This window comes from Brienomyrus brachyistius, chromosome 5 (assembly GCF_023856365.1).
Source record: "Brienomyrus brachyistius isolate T26 chromosome 5, BBRACH_0.4, whole genome shotgun sequence".
NCBI classification, from domain to species: Eukaryota; Metazoa; Chordata; class Actinopteri; order Osteoglossiformes; family Mormyridae; genus Brienomyrus; species Brienomyrus brachyistius.
Window position 1 is genome coordinate 28,933,613 of NC_064537.1, and position 21,731 is coordinate 28,955,343.

The window sequence follows — 21,731 nt, forward strand, 5'->3', positions numbered from 1 at the left end:
GCAAGGTTTTGAGAAAATGAGCTCCAAAGCTGAATTTAAAAAAAAAAATCAGTGTGCCTATACCCAACAATTGGTATATATCATAGGTAGCACAGATCTCGGTATATTTAAAAGATAGATAGACCCTCAATAATTAATATTGGACACTAAACTCATTTTTGACTGACATGTGGGATAGACCACTTTACCTCTCAAGGGCACATATTATGCTTCATATCTTTGCAGATTGCAAACTCTTTAACAGAAATCATCTGTTAAAAAGTGCAAGAAATAAATTCCCCTTGGGGTTAATAAGTCTGTTTACCTATTGATCTGTCTAAAGGTCAATAAACCCGGAAGACGAGTTTCTTGTACATTTATCCCTAGGGCCAAGGCTCAAAATCTCACTGCATTCTTAACTATGAAAATATTCCTGACCAACGCTATTTAGTGAACATCCCACTTGAACAGATCATACTGTAAATTCTGGCCTGTAAGTTAACTAGGAGCTCTGTGTGCACGAAACGCCTACATTAGTAATACGTGTGGTTTGACTGTAACAACCTTCAAATGGAACATTCATTCTATGCAACTATTCCACCAAGAGAACAGAAAGGTCTGCCCATAGTAACCCGGTACAAAAACCACAGCGGATAGTTTCTATTAATCAGACTTTTACTCTACGTCATAATTCAGTGTAAAATGTGAGGGGCAGCAATGGCTGGGGGCAGAACGGAATCATTTTATTCATGCAGTGATGCATAGAAATGGCGACCAGGTGCTGTTACATTTCTTTAGAGGGTTAAGGTTCCTCAGTGCCAGGAGACGCAAGGCAGTTCAAACATTTTACAGGAAAATGAAAGTAGGTTATAAGTTGCAACAGGTATCTATATCACACATCTAGAACCTTACAGAAACTCTGGGTCCTCTATTATTTTTTCTTTGATTACCCAAGTATGCCTTAAAGTGGGGGGGGCGGGGGATACTTGGGATGATTCCAAAAATGATGATTCTAAAACTGGAACATAATTGTTTTGGTATGGAGGTCCAATATGATTTGTTTTGGTAGGGATCGAATTGAGGGACATTGAGGGACTGAAGGTCACTGCCAGGAATACATTACCAGAAAGAAGTGTTTCTGTGTCCAGTGTTTGACCTTTTTGCACCCAGGAGAAAGAAAAGTCCCTAAAAAAAGAAGACTAATTTCATTCATTGAGGCCCTAATTTAAAAATAAATAATCAAAATATTACCAATTCAGCATTTCCTGTAACCAGAGGTGGCAATTTCTGGTCGAGAAAGTAAAACTCCAGACCATGATTTACTTTCAACCAACCAACTGAGCATAAAGAGTCACAGTCACACTCATCTGGTTGGTTGAAAGCAAATCATGGTCTGGATTTTTACTTTCCGGACCTGAAATTGCCACTTCTGCTTGTGACGCAGCAATGTGAAACTGCATTACATGATACTAAAAAGTATTTTTGAAATCAAAATAATTGATCTGTAGCACATCACTAACAAAACATGAGGAAATCCATGCATCACTGCAAAAGAGCCTCACAAGAGATTTTTTTCATAGGTGATGGACAAACACTTCATATTAACACATATCATCAGAGTTGGGTAATTCAGGTCCAGAGAGTATAAGTCCAAAACAGGATTTCGTTTCAACCAGCCAATTGAGTACTCTGTGACTCTTTGTGTTCAACTGGTCAGTTAAAACAAAATCCTACTCTGGACTTCTACTCTCTGGACCTGAATTACCCAACTCTGCAAAGAACAGCCCTTAAGATAGTTTCACCATGTTGTGATACTGCCATCTCATGGACAAATTTCCAAAATACAAAACTTCTCAAAGAAAATTACATTAGCCCGTAAAATATCAGCAAACAATCCCAATAAAATCAGAAAAGAAGCTTACCATTGCTTAGATTCCATATTTATTATAAGTAAATTAAGTAAAAAATAAAAGTAAAAAAAAATAGGTAAAAAAAAAGTTAATACTGAATATGACAGACTGAGCTTCCTGCTGGGAAATCTTGGGTCCTGGCATTCATGTGGATGTTACCACCTACCTAAACATTGTTGCAGACTAAGTACACCCCTTCATGGCAGCAGTATTCCCCCATGGCAGTGGCCTCTTTCAGCAGGATAGTATGCCATCCTACACTACAAAAATTGTTTGGGAATGGTTTAAGGTACATAAGAGAGTCCAAGGTGTTTACTTGGTCTCCAAATATCTCAGATCTCAGTCTTATCAAGCATCTGTCAGATGTACTGGACAAACAAGTCTGATCCATGGAAGCTTCACCTCGCATCTTACAGGACTTAAAGGATCTGCTGCTAACGTCTTGGTGCCAGATACCACAGGACACCTTCAGAGTCCACGCCTTGTCTGGTTGGCAGGAAGGGGACCAACATGATTGGCGGACGGTATTAGTGTTATGACTGATAGGTGTGTATGTAAGAAAATCTGATATGGTGTGGTTTCATTCAGTCTATTGTTTAGCAGAATACCAAGACAGAGAGAACATTTTATCAGATGGTATTTTTCAAATTTACTGAACCCAAGAAAGGAATGGCAGACGTAATGTATATGTCAAAACATTATCTTTATATGCTATTACCAGTTGTAACATTTTTACATTAACTGCATGGTGAGGTATTGTGAAGAATCGGTTTAAGTCTATGAATTCAGTACTTTGGGGGTTTCCATCTTGACCAGTGGTTATTGACAGGTTGAAATCACACCTCAAGACTAGGCCAAAATGTCTCATCACAAGGCATGTCCTACTTGAATTGGATGACATCAAAGTCTTTGGGTCGTGTTTTCAGGAACATCTGATGTGCTTGCCTGAGGTTCTGGGAAAGTCAGTCTAAAGATAATACCTAGTAAATCTGATTTTTTTTTATACCAGGGTGCAGTACCTAGGTCACGTGATATCAGCAGATGACTTAAATAAAGAGAGTAGAGGCAGGGAATCCAGGCCTATACAACAAACTGGTTGGAAGTCCGGAGAGAGTTACAGCATATGCTAGTTTTGTTTTAAGTAGAGCAGAATGCCGGTATGCAACTACATAAAAGGAGATGCTAAGTTTGTTTACCTTCATTAACTACTTCAATCATTAATTTTTAGGAAGAGTTTGTGCTCTGGCCTGATCATATATAATTCCGTGCTTTGGCTTAACAACTTTCAAGGGCTGGATGGGCAGTTGGCTAGTTTCCAGGACCAGATTGTATACTGATCACGCAGGCCAACGACGTGCAAAAGCAGATGTTCTCTCCAGGTTTGCCTCTTTCATTAGCAGGGCAAAAGCTGGCGAGTTTGCTGGAGAGGATGCAGATCAAGCCTCTGTGGTTGCTGAGGTTTTCATCCATGACCTTCTTCTCACATTAGAACTGGGCCTAGCCAGTGTGGGTGGTCCTGGTAGGAATGAGAAATATTCGGTTGCGAATGTGAAGGACCACAAAACTTTCACACCAAATACAACGTGAAATTTTTGCATTGAGAAAAGCTTGCAAGCTAAAAGAAACTGTCAAACTAGAGACAAGTACAGGCAGCGGTGATGAGATTCTTTTGTTTTATTTGCACACACAAGTGAAAAGTAAAAGAAAAATACTGGATACATTCAATTTGGTCACAGGCAGCAATTAAAGGAGTCCACACACTATGGCCTGAATAGATGCTTTGGTCACATTTAACATCAAATATTCTATTAGAATGTCTGTAAATGAATGTGTATTAAGTAAGCAAGCACTTTGCGTTTGTATGGCTTTATAATATCTACATTACTGTACACACATGGACACTATAGCACTACCATAAGCCAGACATGAGTCTGTTTTTCTGGCTGAAGTAGCAGAAGGAATATTGCACCATTACACCAAATTGATTCATAGCCATATACAAGGGTAATTATAGTCTGCTGAAATTTGATTGGCTGTTGTCAGCTGTGTTTGATGAGCAAATTAACTCTATTGTTTTGTTGGGACATTTGGCCACAAACACAAAAACAAAATTTCATCTTTTTATGTCCAATGGTTTCCAAGTTATTAGCCACTAAGTTATAGCGCCCCCATTTTTATTACATTTGTTGGGACATTTGGCTAGGACTTGCAAAGGTTAAGGACATCCCCGTATCATCCACAATCTGATTGCTTGATGAACAAATTTAAATCACACATTCTTGTCCAGGAGTCCTGTAAAGGAGCAGAGGGGGGGGGGGGGGGGTAGGATGACTCCAAGGATCCCTGAGCGACAGGATCCATAAAAAAAATTGGATCAGGGTTCCAGTCTACGTATGTGGAGCTTTCATGATCTTGTCATGGCATTCCCTCCATGTTCTCCAGCTCCCCCCATAGTCCAAAATATACCAAGATTAACTGCAGTGCTCAGGATGTGTGTGTCCTGCATTAGGTTGGCACCCCATCCTAGGTTATTCCCTGCCTTGCTCCCAACCTTCCAGGATATGCTCCGCACCCCAGCGACCCTATGTAGGACAAGCCGGTATAGAAAATGGACGGATGGGACTGGACTGGTCTGAGCTGGGTGCCCAATATGATATGCTTTCATGGGACCCACCAATATTCTTGTCCATGGTTTCTCTTTTTGTGGTTTGGAACCAACAAACCAATGTCCTGCTACTTAATTTTTGTGACGCCTTATAGGAAGTGTTCAAGCTACTGTTGGATTCATGCCAAACAATGTGCTGTATGGGTGGGAGATTGTTCTCCTTGTTGAAATCTTGTTTAACATGAATGCGCAAGAGAAGCAACTGAGTATGTGGTAAGAGTGTCTGATAACTTCTCCACTGTAGTGGGTGCTGTGAGAATGTATCAGACTAAGGCACCAGAACATCAGAAGGCAAACGTTGATGTCAAGGTGAATTCCAGAGCTGATGTGGGTAAAAAATGAAGCTGAGAAAGAAGGGGTCTGTGCGTTAAACAGAAAATAAAGGCCCATTCACGGTGATTCAAGTATCATGTGTGTTCTATTAGTTACAGTAGGTAGACATGGGATCAGAAAGGGTTGCACACTATAGTCATTTGAAACCCTGTGTGCACTTCACTCTCTCAGATGCATCCAACACTTAGGTTAGTGGTTCAGTGACCACCCCTCCCCAATCTGTACCCAGAAGGAAAAGATGCTGATGTCATGATCCCATGTGCAAACTCTTTATTTACCAGACCCTGGATACAGAGCCAGTTGGGCCTTAAAGTGGTAATGGATGGTGGCCCCTATTTCAGTCCTCAAGACAGCCCCAGGCAGGAGGCCATCCTTATGGATGTGCAGTTAGACTGCATGAGAATTGAGGACAAGTCTATCTGAAAAGGGAGTAATGTGGGGGGGGGGGGTACGTTTATACACATGGTGGAGTGTGATCACCTGTGGAAGCTGAACAAGGAAGGCTAGTAGGAAACGGTGGACTACAGTATGAACCTGTATTGCAGGGCACTAGTGGGGGCATCACACAATGCAGAAGTGAGCAGGGAGGCCTGAGAGGCCGTCTGTGTGATTGGGGACTTTGTCGTGCACAAACTGACTGGGACATCGATGAAACATGGATTTAGCAGGGAAGTGGACTCCAAGACAACATGAAGTGTTTTGAGGTGGAAGTTTGCATTTTAAAATGGAACTTTATATAGTGAGTATTCCTGTGTGAGTAATGTGTATGTGTTTGGGGAGATGGGGGGAGGGGCGGGACTGGGAGTGTTTTAGATGACGCTAAGTTACCCATGGATGACCACAGTATTAATGGCTGTATAAGAGTAGCCTTTTGCGGGGTTGTTGTGTGTTAATTTATAATTAATCGTATACTGATTAATTCACCTTGCAGTGCTGTTTGGATTCCCTGGAGTGTGACGTGGCTGCCAGAACGCGTCTCTATTTTAAACAACTATCCGATCATTAATAACTGGTTGTCTTCTAAGGCAGGCTAAATTTGGAGTTGTCCGGAACTGACCGGCTAAACAAAGGTAGTGGCAGCAAAGGATTGAAATGTCTTAGCGTTAATTTACTGACTGCTGTTTAAGATTGTTCGTTGCAGTGTTTATTTTATTATAGTTTCCCCAATTTAAATTCGTTTACAAAGATCATATACTACTGCTAAGGTAAGTTTATGAGTTAACTGGCAGAGTAAAGTAGTCTTTCACGAAAACACCTTTTAAGAAGACGGAACCTGACATGAGATTAAAAATAAAGTCGATCATGAAGAATTTAACATATTTTGTTAATCGCTGAATACTTAAGTTAATATTACTATCAATACACATATATATGTTATGTTTTTAAATTCTACAAGCTTCTCAGCATTACATCACTACAAGTTACAAACAGTAACCAGCATATTAAAAACGCTGACATACTCCTGACCTGCAGTCACGATTGGTCGCTGGTTCCGGCCACTTTCAACACGGACCCATTTCAGTGTGACACGCGTCGCTTTATTATACCCCGCACAATAAACTCAAAATATTTCAGTGCTAAGACTATACTATTAATAAAGCAGTTTAAGCTCAGCTGGAACCTAGGGTTACCTAAAATGAAGCAGGTAAGCTAAAGCACCATAGGCCTGGTGAAATGTTATCGTAAATTTTATTTTTATTCATTGCTGTTTATACTGTCACTGTTTGAAGGCGTTAGTTGATGATACAGAAGATGTATCACTGGATTTCGGGGCAGAGGACGAAGAACGGACTTTGAGGACAGTTAAAATAAGGTGATTCGTTGCTATTTTATATAGGAAAATAACCTTACTTTTTGTATAGCAGTCATTTAATGAATAATGAAGGATCGTGTTTCTAATGGTTAATTTAAGGATGCGAGATTTTCCCTCAAGATCTGGTCGCCTGTAAGCCTGTCATTTTATAATCACATCATACTAACAGGACTGTTTCGGTTTTTGTTTTCAGGCATCCTCTAGCAACCTTTTTCCACCTCATTTTTCGAATAAGTGCCATTGTGACTTACCTGTTCTGTGACTGGTTCAGCAAGAGCTTCGTCACCTGCTTTATATTGATAATTACCCTCCTGTCCTTTGACTTCTGGTCAGTTAAGGTAATCAAGCTCTTTCACAGAACGGACGAGAATCAGCTATTAGATCAATGCATTCACTTTGTCTAAGTAAGCACTTTCAGACATTGTCAGATGCTGTACTATATATCTTTTTGTCTCTTTGCAACAGAATGTAACTGGGAGGCTTCTGGTGGGGCTGCGCTGGTGGAATCAGATTGATGAAGATGGCAAAAGTCATTGGGTGTTTGAAGCCAAGAAGGTGACAGAACAGACTTTTAAAGCCATTTTAGCAGCAGACTAATTGGGGGAAAAATGTAATTTATTGGTTGATTAGCTACGGCTGTTAATCATCAACGCGTTCAGAAAGGAACGTAAACTAATATTGAATGCTGTCTCGCGGAGGTTCTTCATGGACAGTTACCAAATTAAAGTGTAATTGTGTGAAATCATATTAAATTTAATTAGATGAGTATTTATATATTCAATATAAATAGAGCAGCGTGATTTTGTCTCAGTGGTAGGAGGTGCATACTTGTATTTTTAAGGCTAATACTGATATCGAGTATTTTCTGCCCAGTCAACTATTGTTGAGTTGGTGGTACACACTGAAGCATCTGCTGATAATTTCAGAAAAATACACACACACAAACACAATTTTTTAGGTTATTTTTATAAACGCTACAAATATATTATATGAGAAAAAATATCACAAACACTGTTAAAATAATATCTAGTAGTAATAATAATAATAAAAACAATAATAATATCTATAAACTAAATGTTGATAAATATCTAATTGATGCGTAATACAGTCATAATATTACGTTAAGTTCCTTTTCGGACCCTCCCACCCACTCCCAACATTTTTTTCTTTCTTATTTAAAAATAATTCATTGCTCTTGTTTTAAAGAGTGTCAACCGTGTGTCTGTAACATTCTGCCAACTTTCCACACTTGACGTTTTGTGCAGTTGCTAATTGGTCCATGCAGTGTGAACGAATGGATTGTTAGCATCTCGTCTGCCTCATAATTTTAATCGCTCAATCAACCTTGAATGTCGGAGTGATGCTTAACAAGGCTGGCCCACAGCCACTTCTGGAGCCATTGCCTGAATGTGGATTGTGTGCCGGTCCATCTGCGATCCCAATTAGGCAGAGCTTGTTCTGCTCCCGTTGATTTCTCCTCAGAACAAGAGCACAGCGACAGAAGCAGAAGCTCGGGTTTTCTGGTTGGGTCTCATCATCTGCCCCATCATTTGGACTGGATTCTTCTTCAGCACCCTCTTCTCTCTCAAGCTCAAGTGGCTTGTATGGATAAATTAGAAAATCTTCTACATACAGTAATTCTTAAACATGGCTATTACAATAGTTAGAGGTTTGGTACCAGCAGCTGCCATATGTGAAGCTGATCATAGCGATAAATGGTATGACCAGTATCTTCTGTCGTCCGCAGGCTCTGGTAATTGCTGGCATCTCCCTTCAGGCAGCCAACCTCTACGGTTATATCCGCTGCAAGGTTGGAGAAGAGACTGGGATTCCAAGCTCAGCTTCTTTCCTTGGACAGCAGTTTCTCCAGAGGGTAAATATGACACTTACTAACAGTTGCAAACAATACTGACAACTTGACCTGCATTTCACTTTGTATTCTTAATGATTATTTTGAACATATTGGAAACTGGTGACAAGTGCCTCTGAAATAATTCCCTTGATAGACCAATATCCCCTTGTAATCATTAAATCAAGATAAGGATATAAATGTTGACTAGTTACAGTGTCCATTTCCACAATATAAAAAACTTTGTGTCATTTTCAGTACATGATGCAAATGTATTAGCTATAACATTTTGTGGTGGTTGCATGTGTGTGTCTTTCATGGTAATTTGTTTTCATTTATTAATTTGAATGAATAGATCTGCACTGTAGATTGAAGTGCGTACATTCAGGTCAGGATATTTCAGGGCATGACTCACTGTTTGAGCTGCGAGCCGGCGGTATTTAAAACGCAATAAATAGCAGAAATGGCGTCTGAATAGTGTGGCATAAAGACACTAATATGTCATTTCTTGTTTTACAGCCAGACATCATATTTGGTGCTCTCTAAAGCAAGGTAATGCTTTTGCCATGGCTATGCTTGTAAGTGGCATGTGTTTGGCCAACCAACAAGCATGTATTTTTCAACAATGGGAACGTCCCCAGTATCCTCTTTTCTTTCAGGAGGCTGCCCCACACTGTCTCTGCACCAGAAGCTCTTAAGCCAGATCTTTGATTTATTCTTCTCTCTTATCTACTCGTGACGGTCTCTGGAGAAAACTGCTGCACTGATAATGTTATGTCTTTTATTTTTGATAATTTAACTCAACTCATCTAACTAAAATAAAATCTTCACTGTCAGCTGTCTCCACTATGATTATTCTGGCATGCCAAGAAATGCCTGCCCTCCCCTTCACCTAGAATGTTTCTGTACATGTACACCAGATGGCGATATTCCCCAAGAAAGTGTACCGATGAAACAGAGTTTCTCAGAGGAAACCGTAGGTAGGTCACCCACTCCATGACATCCTGCAGAGCTGGATTAGCCTTGAAAACATTTGTGGTACCAACAGTGACAGCCTGTGGGTGTTAAAATGCAAAGAGATCAGAAATACTTTGCTGCCTAAGTCATTTTTGACTATCACAGCTTCAAATGCTTATGCTAAAACATGTTAACAGGTTAAACACTTCTGAGTATGTTAGAATCAGCTCCTAACAGAACAATCAATTTTTGAACTCGGCTATGAGCCCCCAAAAAACTGAATCCATCTATTTTCAGTTCATGATTAGGACATAGAGATTTGGGGCTCTGAAAGGCGCAGGGCTTAGATGGGATTGTGTAGAGCAGTGTTTCTTAGCTTGGTCCTTGGGAACCTCCAGACAGTATGTGTTTTTGGGAGGGAGCAAAAATATGGAATGTCTGGGAGGGAGCAAAAATGTGGACTGTCTGGGAGGGAGCAAAAATGTGGACTGTCTGGGGGTCCCCGAGGACTGGGTGGAGAAATACTGGTGTGGAAAACGTTAAGCTGCACGATTACTCATTAAGCACAATATAATTCACCTGAATCTGCAGGGGACACCTTGTCTCAGGGAACTTGCACAAACACTGTTGACATTTAAGAGAAGCCCCATATCACAGGAAGAACATGCGAACTCCGCATGCACAGGATGTGGGTGGGAATTCATCCCGTAGCCCTGGAGGGGTGAAGCAACAGTGTTACCCACCATTGTTAGAATATTATAGTCATGATTGCAAATGAAAGCATTCAGCCGTGAAATGAAGGAGGTGCACAACCGTTTGGTTCACAGGTGGCTAAAACTTCTCCTGCTTCCTGTTGCTATTCAGTTATCATTATTATTTATTCCTCATAACATGTACATTGGCTCTGTTTTCAAGATTCTAATTAAAGAGAAACGAGGAACAGCAATTTTACGCGCATGAACCGTTTTACTCATGCACCATTTTACTCGTGCACCATTTTACTCATGCACCATTTTACTCGTGCACTATGGGTAAAAGTAGCCAGTGTCTCTTGAAGGAGTGACCTGAATTCCCAGTGTAGATATATTTGTCCAAGCAGCAGTGTTGGGTATTCAGTGCAAACTCTGCTCCAGAAAATCACGTAAATGATTTGTTTAAAAGCCATGGTAATAACAGGTATTAAACACATATTAATTAAAATACATTCTAATATTGGAACCGATGCAAACTTTAAATCCATCACAGAGCCTGTGTTCGAGAAAACGCGTCTATAAATAAAAGCACTGCAGTCACATGACATAAGTGCCCCACACACACATATGGGTCATATATTATCCAGCCCCAGAATATTTGGAGTGGAATATAAATATATTCCAAACAGGTAACAGCATATTGTAATTCAAATTCTGAACATATGCAAAAAAATACCTGTAATTGAATGCAAAACATACTGCAGTACATGTTGTGTTTCTCTACAAGATACATGACTGTTTCAGCTTTCTTGCAGATCCACGTTTGAAATGTGAGTTTTTATGGAAAAGATTATATATAATCAAGAAGTTTTCCTGTAATTCTAATAGTGTTCTGCTGTGAAACACATGAAGGTGGTTGCAAAACATTTCAACGACTGAGGACTCCGATCAGCAGAGTGGATTTTTATTATAATAAAAGATGTCTATAGAGAAGTGTCAGTGGGACAGTATAAGTCCAGGGGCAAATGGATCATTTGAATAGTTTTTGATAGGAACATATTTTGGGTTTTGCAGTTTAAACAGCCCATAGCCTATGTGGCCCTGTGTCTCCCCCTGTGAGCCCGCAGTGTTTACACGATCAATCCAGTGAAACCCTTTGAAATGGTGAACACTTCTAAAAATGTTTTAATTTTCTGCTTTCTGTGTCCTCTGAGAGTATCAGATGATACCCATTTACCTTCCAAACAGCTGATAGATACTCATCTATCATTTTGTTTGTGATTTTGCCTTTATGAAGCTGCTTTATAAATCGACTGTGATATTTAGTCAGCCCCTGTGTTGGGGTAGCGTGTGAATCAATCGGCTAGGTCTCTGTGTCTCTGATCAGAAGGTTGCCAATTTGTGTCCAACCTCAGCATCTCTGTGGGTCCTTGAGCAAGACCGTTAACCTCTTGGTGTTGCTATGGATGGCTGACCTTCATGGTCATCTTGGGAGAGCAAGCTGGGGGAGGCATGAAATGAATTTCCCCCTGGGGGTCAATAATAGGTGTCAATAATTGTCATTTTATTCAATTAGAAAATTGATTGAGCCTTTACACTTATATTTTGATTCCATGTACCTGTGTGGCACATTGAGGAAATGTCTCTAGTGCTCAGCTTGCTTGCAGTTGTTACAACATTGATTCCCACTTTCTGGAGAATTTGACATATATGGCTGTACTGTTTTAGCTCAAAACGTTTTACGAGGTATGATGATTTTTGCACGTCAGTTCCCGACATACAGCAGGCTCACATGAGTACGTTTATTCTTTCCTTGTGGATAACTTGCAATTCAGTGCTATTTTGATTTATTTTGGCTTAGAAAAGAGAACAGTCATGACTGTAACTTTGTTATTTTAAAGGACTGGTTAGCTTCTGAAGCATAACAAACAGTGTTACGTGCATAGATCTGATGCTGTACTCAATCCCATTATTTCTAAAAGTTTACAATTTACTGTGTCTTCTGAGCCCTTTATTACAAAAATCTACAACATACTGTGCATCTGATGGCACCGTAGTCCTGGAGAGGATTCAGCCTTCTGCTTTGGCTTCCTCTGTCCCAGTTTTCCCTTTTGGAGTTTAAATTAAAAAAAAAAATGAATTGTGAGCAATATCTGATATAGGAAGGGGCATAGTGGTATTTCATTGGTCAGTAGCGTTGAGCTGCAGATAATGTGTCTTTGAACCTTTGAAGTTTCAAAGTTCAAAGTTGGAAAAAACATGAATATTTCCACATAATCTGAACATATAGAGTATTTTCGTGGGATTTCCATAATGTGTCAAGTGTGACTGCAGGCAGGGTTATGTTTCGCAATTAAAACCTATTTGTATTAATAAGCTGTGTTCTGCTTTGCCCACAGAACCGAAAGCACAGTAGATGGAGGCACACGCCTGGTTCAGCCCCATGTGTGACAAAGAAAGTCAATTTGCGCAAAGGGCATATCCAGCTTCACAGGGAAGATGGGCCTTCAGCGAAACCTCGATGAAAGGGGAGGGCAGCATTGTTCTGCCATTTGGCCAGCAAATCTATTATAATCCTTGAAACATTAAAAAAAAGGAATGAGTCATGCAAGTTTTGCATCAAAGGGAATTTTTTTTTAATCCAATTACAGCACAGCATGAACACCAATGTCAGTTTCTGTAAGAATTGCTTAGCAAATAAATTGAGCACCGATCTTGAAAAATGTTAAAGGGCCCTATTTTAACGATCTAAAGCACACACTGCAAGATGTTTTAGGGCGTGGCCAACACACTTTTGCTAGTTTAATGGCAGAGAAATAGTCACTGAGCCAGGCGCATGGTCCTGTCCATGTACTTAGTCTCGTAATTAGTTATGGGTGTGATTGGGGCGACATGTTATAAACCAATCCGAATGTCATCTCCTGTTCCCTTTAAGAGCTAGGTATGCTTGCACCTTTGCGAATTACTATTATAATGGCTTATTTCCCAGGCAGTAGAAAAGAACACTTTTCTGCAGAGGAAACTTGTGCATGAAGTGAAAGTACATGAGCAGATTGTTGTATTTATGGGTTATATTTTTGTGTTTGTGGGATATATTTTAATAAAAACACAGGACTGGGGACTATGGCTGTAGTGGTCCTTTTCTTCTTCACACTTTTTGTAATAATGTAATATAAATAACATACAGCACACAAGCAGCAGTTTACACAAATGAACAATACTAGTCCTAATTATATTAAATACACTGCAATCCTTCCACCTGAGTTTTAAACTCCAACTCAAATATGCAAAACTTTTCAGTACAAGCAACATATTTTAAAGTTTGACTGTCCCTTATTGATTTCCTATTCTTACACGATAATGTTTTTCTTGAAAGTTAGAGTTACTTTGCTTTACAGGCAAGACCTGTGGTTGTGGGACAATCACAGGTTCTGATGGAACCTCTGCAGCGGTTATTGGGATTGACTCTTGACTTAAATAAAATGAATCTCACAGTGTGTGGCAGTAGTGAGGACACTGGGAAGACTTCTGGGAATACGTCTGAGAATACGTCTGGGAATACTTCTGGGAAGACTTCTGAGAATACTTCTGGGAAGACTTCTGGGAATACTTCTGAGAATACTTCTGGGAAGACTTCTGGGAATACTTCTGAGAATACTTCTGGGAATACTTCTGGCCATTACTGTTACTGAGAAATTTGTGTCCATAAATGGTCCTACAAAGTTGACATGAGTGCAGTCCATTCCCAGGGATGAAGAGATGCTGCTTCTAGCATCTTCTAAACATGCTAGCACCCAGAACAGTACATAGGAAGCTGCTCAATGCCAATGCCTTCATTTTGACCAAACCAAAATGTCCAATGTGTAGCTCCTCCAACACTTTAGCTTTGAGCTTGGATGGTATCACAACTCTCAATCGTCACATACTGAAAGGCAACCCTCATGAAGGGCAAGTTCATTCCGGTGCTGTTAAAAAATGGAGAAACTGGAGTTTCTGCTTCATGTCCCAGCCGATTTGCATTGCCATATAGACCTGAGGTAGGTCTTTTCTAGTTTCACTTTTCATCATTTGTGCTGTAACATGGAGACTCTCAATTTGACTGAAGGAAAGTACATCAACAGGAGAGCTCCCTTTTGAATGTTTTGATGTGTTTCCTTTACCAGAGGTAGAAGGGACAGTGCGTCAGCATTTGCAAGATTAGGAGTCCTCTTGAATTCAACCTTGTACTTGTTGTCGTTAGGTTCAATCACTCGAGGATATATCCCCAAGTATTTTAGCCCCAATACCAATCTTCCTTAAAAAAAAACAAAAAGTCAAGCCCCATTGACTTCCTGATCTTTTCAATAGCTAGAAACTCCCCTCGTGTCCACCCATAAACAGATATAAACCCACCTCTGCATACTTGCTGCTGCAGTGAGTGAAAAACCCTTCTGCGGGTTGAAAATGGAGACTAGCAATGTTGTGCAAGTTCACAGTTAACAAGAACTAGCTCAAAGTTCAGTTCACAAAGATTAAAATGAACTAGTTCACATTCATAGCTCACATTTTAGAATTTTGAATGAAGCTCGCAGTCCCAAAAATGAACTAGTTCATGTTCATGTCTGCTGGTTTTTTATGAGCTGCTCTGGATCCAAAGTGAAATTTCTGATCATCAATCAAAATATCACCAGCATCACCCACCATTAGAGAGCTCTTGGAGTTTACTTTGTTGACATAAACAAACCATTAGTTTCACAACTAGTGCATCAGAGCGTACCAACATTGATCAAGACAAGGAACAAGGAAAATCAAGATCAGTGGATTTGTGCAAAAAATGTTATTTTTATATCTTGTGCTCACAACATAACAACATAACCAGGGTGTTGAGCACACTTCTGAGAACATGGTAGACAAACGTATCTCATAAAGTTCTGATTCAATCTTTGAATGTCTTACAAAGACATTCTTGTTACACCACGGTTAAGCCAGCTTCATGTTCGATATTCTGTTTTCCAGCTTTTAACAAAAGCAAGCCAGGCAATTTTAATCACAGATTCATGATGTCTAGTACATAGTCGGTGATGCACACCAATCATTTTTGCAAGCCCTTTTACTAATTGTGTTTAATCTTGTTAAAGGCTATGATAATAGACTATTTCAGTTGTTGGTTCAGCATTTAGAGTTACGTAATGGCAACTCTTGCACCCCCCTTGCATTTCCAGACTTCTTCATGGCTGAAATATTAATAAATCTTTTAATGTTGGCATGTGCACTTCACATTCACTTGTAGTCAGGAGCCACAAGTGTCCATTCATAGCACAAAGGGTGTAATAACTGTTATAATAACTCTACAACAACAGGAGACAGAGGCGTCTAGTACAGTAAGGTGTGCTTTTCACGTTTGTCGGTGGGGGGCTGTGCATACCCCTTGGATTTCCATATATGACTATTATTAATTGTAATCTGTACTTTCAGTGTGCACTGGACTTTATGCAACTATTATACATTCAAACATGTCCAGCTTGTGAATGTCACGATGTGAAAACTCATTGACGATTTGTTGCTATCGGTAGAAGACGGGAATGACAAAACATGGGGGAGGGAATTATAGATGCCATCTGACAGAGGAAGTTAATTCACTGACCAGATTACCCTGACTGCAAGTTTACTGCAAATTTAACAACACATTATTCATAGTCAATGTAGGCGCATTATTGGTTGACTGAATAATTAATTTATACATTACATTTTTACAAAATATTCTGTAAGCATTTAAACCGAAATTGACTGGAATAAGACCACTGATCAAGATCATCAGGTAATAATTATCCACGGCGCGATTCTGGGACATTATAATATATAAAATTTCATACCACAATATGAAAGTAAATTTTTTGCCTAGTATTGCTACTTCTGGTGTGTGAGCATCTTTCACTTCGCCAGAGTGAACGATATTCACATTCACATTCATTAGTTGCAAGGTAATGTGTTCAGTGCACTGTTCACCAAAAAATGATTGGCACTCAATTAGCACATTCATGCACAACATTGGACACTAGTGGCTAGTGGTCTGTCATAAGAGTACACTCTGTCTCATACATATACCGGTTGAAACATTTTACACCCCAAGCCAGATTCAAAGTCTCCTGGGGAATATGTGCATAATTCCTCTCCACCACAGACCCCGATCATGATGCAAATGCTACTGGACATTCAAATTTTTAAAGAATCCTCTCAGCCTCCACGCAATCCAGCTCACTGGCTACTTTGTCATGGATGGCATAAGGAATTGGATGGGCTTTGTGACACTTTGGTGCAGCTTTGATGTGTTTCAGCTTGCCAATGCCAGGATTGACTACTGCAGAGACATCATCCACTGCTTCACTCAGTTTGCTATACATTGACTGTATTTCAAGGGATACAGCAGGCAGACTGTTGATTGATGACCAATCTATTTGTAGTTGTTGCAGTCAATCACGACCCCACAATGCTGGTCCTCCTGTTTTTTTCCACATTCGAGCCCATACTGGCTTGTTAGTTCTTATATTTCATCGGCACAGGTGCTCCACCAATGGGAATTATCTTTTCTTCAGTGTAAGTTCTTAATTGGATGTCTACAGGCTTCAGCCTGGCATATTTAAAGTATTCTTCAAACTCAGACTGGAGAATAACTGATGCTTCAGAGCCAGTGTCCAATTGCATTTTAATTAATTTGCCATTCGCTAAGCCATATTACTCAGCTTTTACAATGAAAATCTCAAAATTACTGAGTCCTGTGTCAATCTCATCATCAGATTTTTCATTGACAGCATACAAATTACTGTTCTCTTAGAACGTGTTCTTTATTGTTTTGTCCTTTTTGTCCTCTGCCTGGTACAGTCCAATTATTTCGTCTGCCTGACATACTCTTTGTATGTGTGCAACTTTGTTGCAATATCTGCATGTTTCACTTTTGGACTAACACTGGTTGTCACGATCGGGGCAAGCAGAACGGCGATCGTGCGGGCTGGCTGGCAAGGATCAGGCAGAACAGGCAAAGATCGGGGTAAAACAGGGGTTTATTCGGGGAACAAGGACTAGGAGCAGGGAACAGGACACTGACGCACAGCAACATCAATGACGGACAGGGCAAACAGGTAAGACCAGGACTTAAATAGGATGGGACTAATCAAAGTAAGTGGACAAAGCTGGAGACGATCAGGGAAGTACACGTGGGTAATCAGGGGGCGTGGCACACACGAGGAGCGGACGAGCCGGGCATGACACTGGTCATGTGTATGAGAGCCTCTGTCACAATAATAAGAACCCCTTCAGCGCTGCAAACTGTAAACTTCTGTTTCAAAGTTGCTGTTGTGTTTACGCTTGTTTTAGTCCCTGAATTCAACTGCGTCTCTGGCTGCTGATCCCAACTACCCTTTTAAACCTGAGTTGTGCTACATTTAGCACCTGTTTCTGAATTCCTTCACATAGAATTCCACAAATTAAACTTCTGTCAAAGCATGGCTGAGTCCATCTCTGAACTAACAATTTCTTTAATTCAGCTGCGTAGGCTTAAATGGACTCCCATTCCCTTTGATTCCACTTGAGAAATCAAAAATTTTCAGCAATTAAAATTGGTTTCAGCTCTAAATGTTCCTGCCTTATTTTGACAATATCCACAAAACTCATTTCAGCTGGTTTATCGGGGCAGTTAAACTCCTAAGCAAACGATACAGTATGTGTACATCAATTATCAGCTGGGCAATCAAAAGAGTCAGTTTTCATGATGTAGCCAGCCTTGTCTTCTTTATTACTAATGTAACAGAGTACTCACTGGTTATGAGGTTATTAGGTGCATTTGTGGACAATGCACTACATCATGCAATCGTTTTGGTGGCGTAAGAACAAAAACAGGGCTTTGAGTGAACAGGTGACAGGATTCCCCTCTCTACCACCCTCCCCGATATCATTCCCCCAATAACTTTCACACTATTCCGAGTGCCTCATTATACTGATTATTTATAAACAGTTTTTTTTTTTGCTTATGATGCTAATGATGTGATAATGATCTTGTCTGTCATTGACTGTGTTCAGACTTCAGAATTTACAGAAATCCCCCAATAACAAGCACATGAATGCACTTTGTGTAAATATATTTTCATTGAATTAATACACTAGTGTAAAAATATACTATTATAAATTTCTATGCAATAGGTAACTTAACGAAAGGCCAGAATTTTTACATGAGTTGATACTGATTTGAAAGAAATACACCATCCATCCATCCATCCATCCATTCATCCATCCATCCATCATCCATCAGATCTTGGTCAGTGTTGCAGAAATACCTATTCCAAGCAGAAGAAGAAGTAAAATTCCTTCTAAAAAATACAATTTCTTCTAAAACATAAACAGTCTATTAGTGGGAGTCTGAGAGAATGACATTTCCAGGAACTCCATACCGCACTGCAAACGGGATTTACCAGAAAACATGTTTGGATAAAAAATACATTATCGGGAGACTACAGCTTGAAATCAGGCGGCTCCAGTGATCTGCCTTTTTCAGGCCCGGGGAGGCGGTGAAGCAGCTCGCAGTCCACGGAACCAAAGCTGATGAGGTGTAAATTGTGGAGATTTTCCCAGCCCATGAGGCTCCTGGAGGTAAACACTGACTGTTCAAATAAAGCTGCCCTCCTTATCACAATAGGAGCATACAGTAGCTGTAATGGATCTATACCAGCCAGATTGGGTATCACGTTTTCATACCATAGTTTCAGCTCCTGTATCCAGGGCCGGCGTGCATAATTCCTGGACCTGGGAAAAAAAATCATTTCTACAGGCTGGGGTTGTTTCCCCGAGATGTGAGACCTGCATGTAGCACTGTGAGGTAACTTCTGTCTCTAAACAAAGTGAGATTCAGCTTTTGATACAAAAATGTAGTAAGACGACTATTAAGATTAATTTTATAATGCAGATGTTCCAAATTGTTTTATGTCTGAAAAAAAATTTCCACGGTAGACCAGCCACATTTTACTGATCATGTTGGCTGGTAAAATGACCATCTATCTGTCTTCCAGCTGTTTATTCTGTTTAGGGTCAAGGGGGGGGGGGGGGGCTGGACCCTGTCCCAGGCAGCACAGGGCACAAGGTTGGGGTACACTCTAAACAGGATGCCAGTTCATTGGAGAGAACACCTACACAGTATTACAGATTTGGTTTGATTATGATCATGAATTACACATAGACATTAAAACTTCAGTTCAACTTTTCATAAGTATATGGTGCAGTTTCTGTACATGCAGCACTTGACTTCTTTGATTATTTCCTTGCGCTACAGTTGAGACACTGAATATTTTTAGTCAGTCTCTGAAAATTTAAATTATCATTTGACTATGTGTGGGTTAGATTGCTGTATTGCAGGCTTTTTGTACACAGGAAGATGCTTTTTGATAAATACCTGCCTGTACAATATATGCACAATATTAAAAAGGTACGTTTTTTTTGGCAGGGTAGGGCAGTATTTCCCAGTCCGGTCCTCAGGGACAGACAGTCGGTCCATATTTTTGCTCCCTCCCAGCCCCATATCGGGAGCAAAAATGCGGACTGTCTGGTAGGGAGCTCAGAGGGAGTAAAAATATGGACTTACTGCGTGTCCCTGATGACCGGACTGGGACACACTGGGTTAGGGTGTACATTATAAGAAGGCCCCACCTAGGAGTCCACTTTGTGTGGCAAGGTGAATTGGGCAGACACCTTTCCAATGACAATTATATTCTTCAGTCTAGCCTTGGTATTATAGCGCAAAGCATGACATATGACACATACTCCCTAATTGGTGTGCATTCTGTTTTTGGCAAATACTCATTTTATGCTCATAGTAATTTTCTTGCGCTAAATGCACATACTGATAAGAAGAGGACAGCTTATGATTGTAAGTTGTCACTTTTCCGAATTCATGCAGGGTAACCAGGATTTTGCCCTGTCCAGTGATCTGCAGTGTGATACTGTACTGTGCAGCAGAAACATCTCCAGATGTTACCACATCCGCCATCACTGTCATTAACCTCAACTGACCTGTAGCACCCTGTGGGTGTGCCTGTCACCTTGTCACATCTTATGTGACATCCCCACTCCACTGTTTCCTATGTAGTCTCTTTCTGTTGCAAGCAATTTGGGCCAAAATATATCAGTGGCTGCCTGCACATCAAATTTTATGTGACACACTCATGAGTCAACCCTGGAATGGCCTCAGTGTAGCTAGCTGTGGGCTTGGCTTCACACTGCATATTTTCAACCCAGATCGAGTACGAGCTGACAAACATTGATCGATGTGGGCATCTTTTTCAGGGATGGGGTGGCCAGCATGGACTTCCGAATGCGTGGCTTTTGTACTGGGGCGATGTGAAATATGTAACTACGTATGATCCCTGACGGCACCCCTGCTGGCCTGATGTCATGGAGAATACCCTTTCCTGGACAGAGAGATTCCAAACTGGAGCCCAAACACACTCGCCTAGTGTTCTCCCTAAGGGGTATCACTACCAATGTCAAAGCGGGTAAAGCATGACTGCTTTTCCAACTTTTTAGGAAAAGCTACACCACTCCTGGCAAATTAATAATAAAAAAAATATTTCTGGGATGATTTCAACTGTTGCATCATCTTCACTTTAAACAACTATTGCAAAACTGCACATGGATAAGGCTTCCTATCAAATCGCAATGTTCTAATAACAACTATTCATTAAAAGATTAAGCCTAAAAGAAGTGATTAAGCATTTGCAAAAGTAGTAAAATGAATGAAGGTAACTTATCATCTTGAGGTCATTTGGACAGAGTGTAATAAGGGAGCAGAATTTCCAGATCCCCACTGATGGAGCGTAACCAGCTTTTAGCTACTCAGACATAATAATGTCGAAATGTTAATATTTTAAACTCCCAACATTTCTAAGTAATTTCCTTGTGGTTTGGGGACACCCTAAAGAGGGCTAATATCTTCCCAGCATGCAGATGCATGGATCAAAGGTTCTAAGCTGTCATGTGGCATGATCTTCTTTTAATTCCCCTCTTCTTTTTTTGTCCAATACAACTGAGTCTGTCTTCTTTACCTGTTTTGACTGAGGGTTTGGGTTTTGCGCAGGTAAGATAAAGGACAGCTGACCACTGATACAGTGTCAGGGTATGTTCATCGTAGAAGCAGCGAACAAACATGTGATCAAATGAGAGATAATAAAATACTGGGCAGGACCGTTGAAAATCCTCCTATATATAAACCCCATCAATAAATTAAATAGTCCCTTTTTGTTTCGTTCGGTTGGTGCATTTTTATCTTTCCTCATCCAGTTCATGTTATTGTCATTACTGTTCATGTTATGGCAACAGGCAATGACAGGAAGTGGTTTAATGTTTGCTGGGTAATGTGCTGCCTAATTAATGAGTGAAACAGCCCTTTTAAAATGGCAACAAGACGTTCCCAGATCATTAAGACTTTTAGTAAGTAATTAGCAGAAATAAATTTTCATGAGGACAGTTTGTTGATAAATTACTAAGTTTCAATGTACAAATGTTTTGCATCCTA

General features: G+C 40.2%; 1 protein-coding gene and 1 long non-coding RNA gene across 5 annotated transcripts; one reads left to right on the plus strand and one right to left on the minus strand.

Moving 5' to 3' along the window:
• Positions 1 to 891: 891 nt before the first annotated feature.
• LOC125741748 (uncharacterized) lies at positions 892 to 7,088 on the minus strand. Its single transcript, XR_007397843.1, has 3 exons — positions 6,952 to 7,088; positions 2,056 to 3,405; positions 892 to 1,164 (listed from the first exon to the last, which is right to left on the minus strand). It is a non-coding gene; the product is annotated as an uncharacterized LOC125741748 (long non-coding RNA).
• LOC125741741 (Golgi apparatus membrane protein TVP23 homolog A-like) lies at positions 5,225 to 9,385 on the plus strand. 4 transcript variants are annotated; one of them, XM_049013030.1, is made up of 8 exons: positions 5,225 to 5,626; positions 6,618 to 6,700; positions 6,894 to 7,038; positions 7,166 to 7,255; positions 8,183 to 8,302; positions 8,448 to 8,573; positions 9,069 to 9,101; positions 9,191 to 9,385. In XM_049013030.1, exons 1-7 carry the CDS (start codon positions 5,612 to 5,614, stop codon positions 9,093 to 9,095), a joined length of 606 nt encoding a protein of 201 aa, XP_048868987.1. In that variant the 5' UTR covers positions 5,225 to 5,611; the 3' UTR covers positions 9,096 to 9,101; positions 9,191 to 9,385. The 4 variants fall into 4 exon arrangements, with proteins under 4 accessions (XP_048868987.1, XP_048868985.1, XP_048868986.1 ...); XM_049013029.1 differs by having other exon boundaries at positions 5,230 to 5,626; positions 9,209 to 9,385; XM_049013028.1 differs by having other exon boundaries at positions 5,229 to 5,626; positions 9,069 to 9,385.
• The last annotated feature ends 12,346 nt before the right edge of the window (positions 9,386 to 21,731 follow it).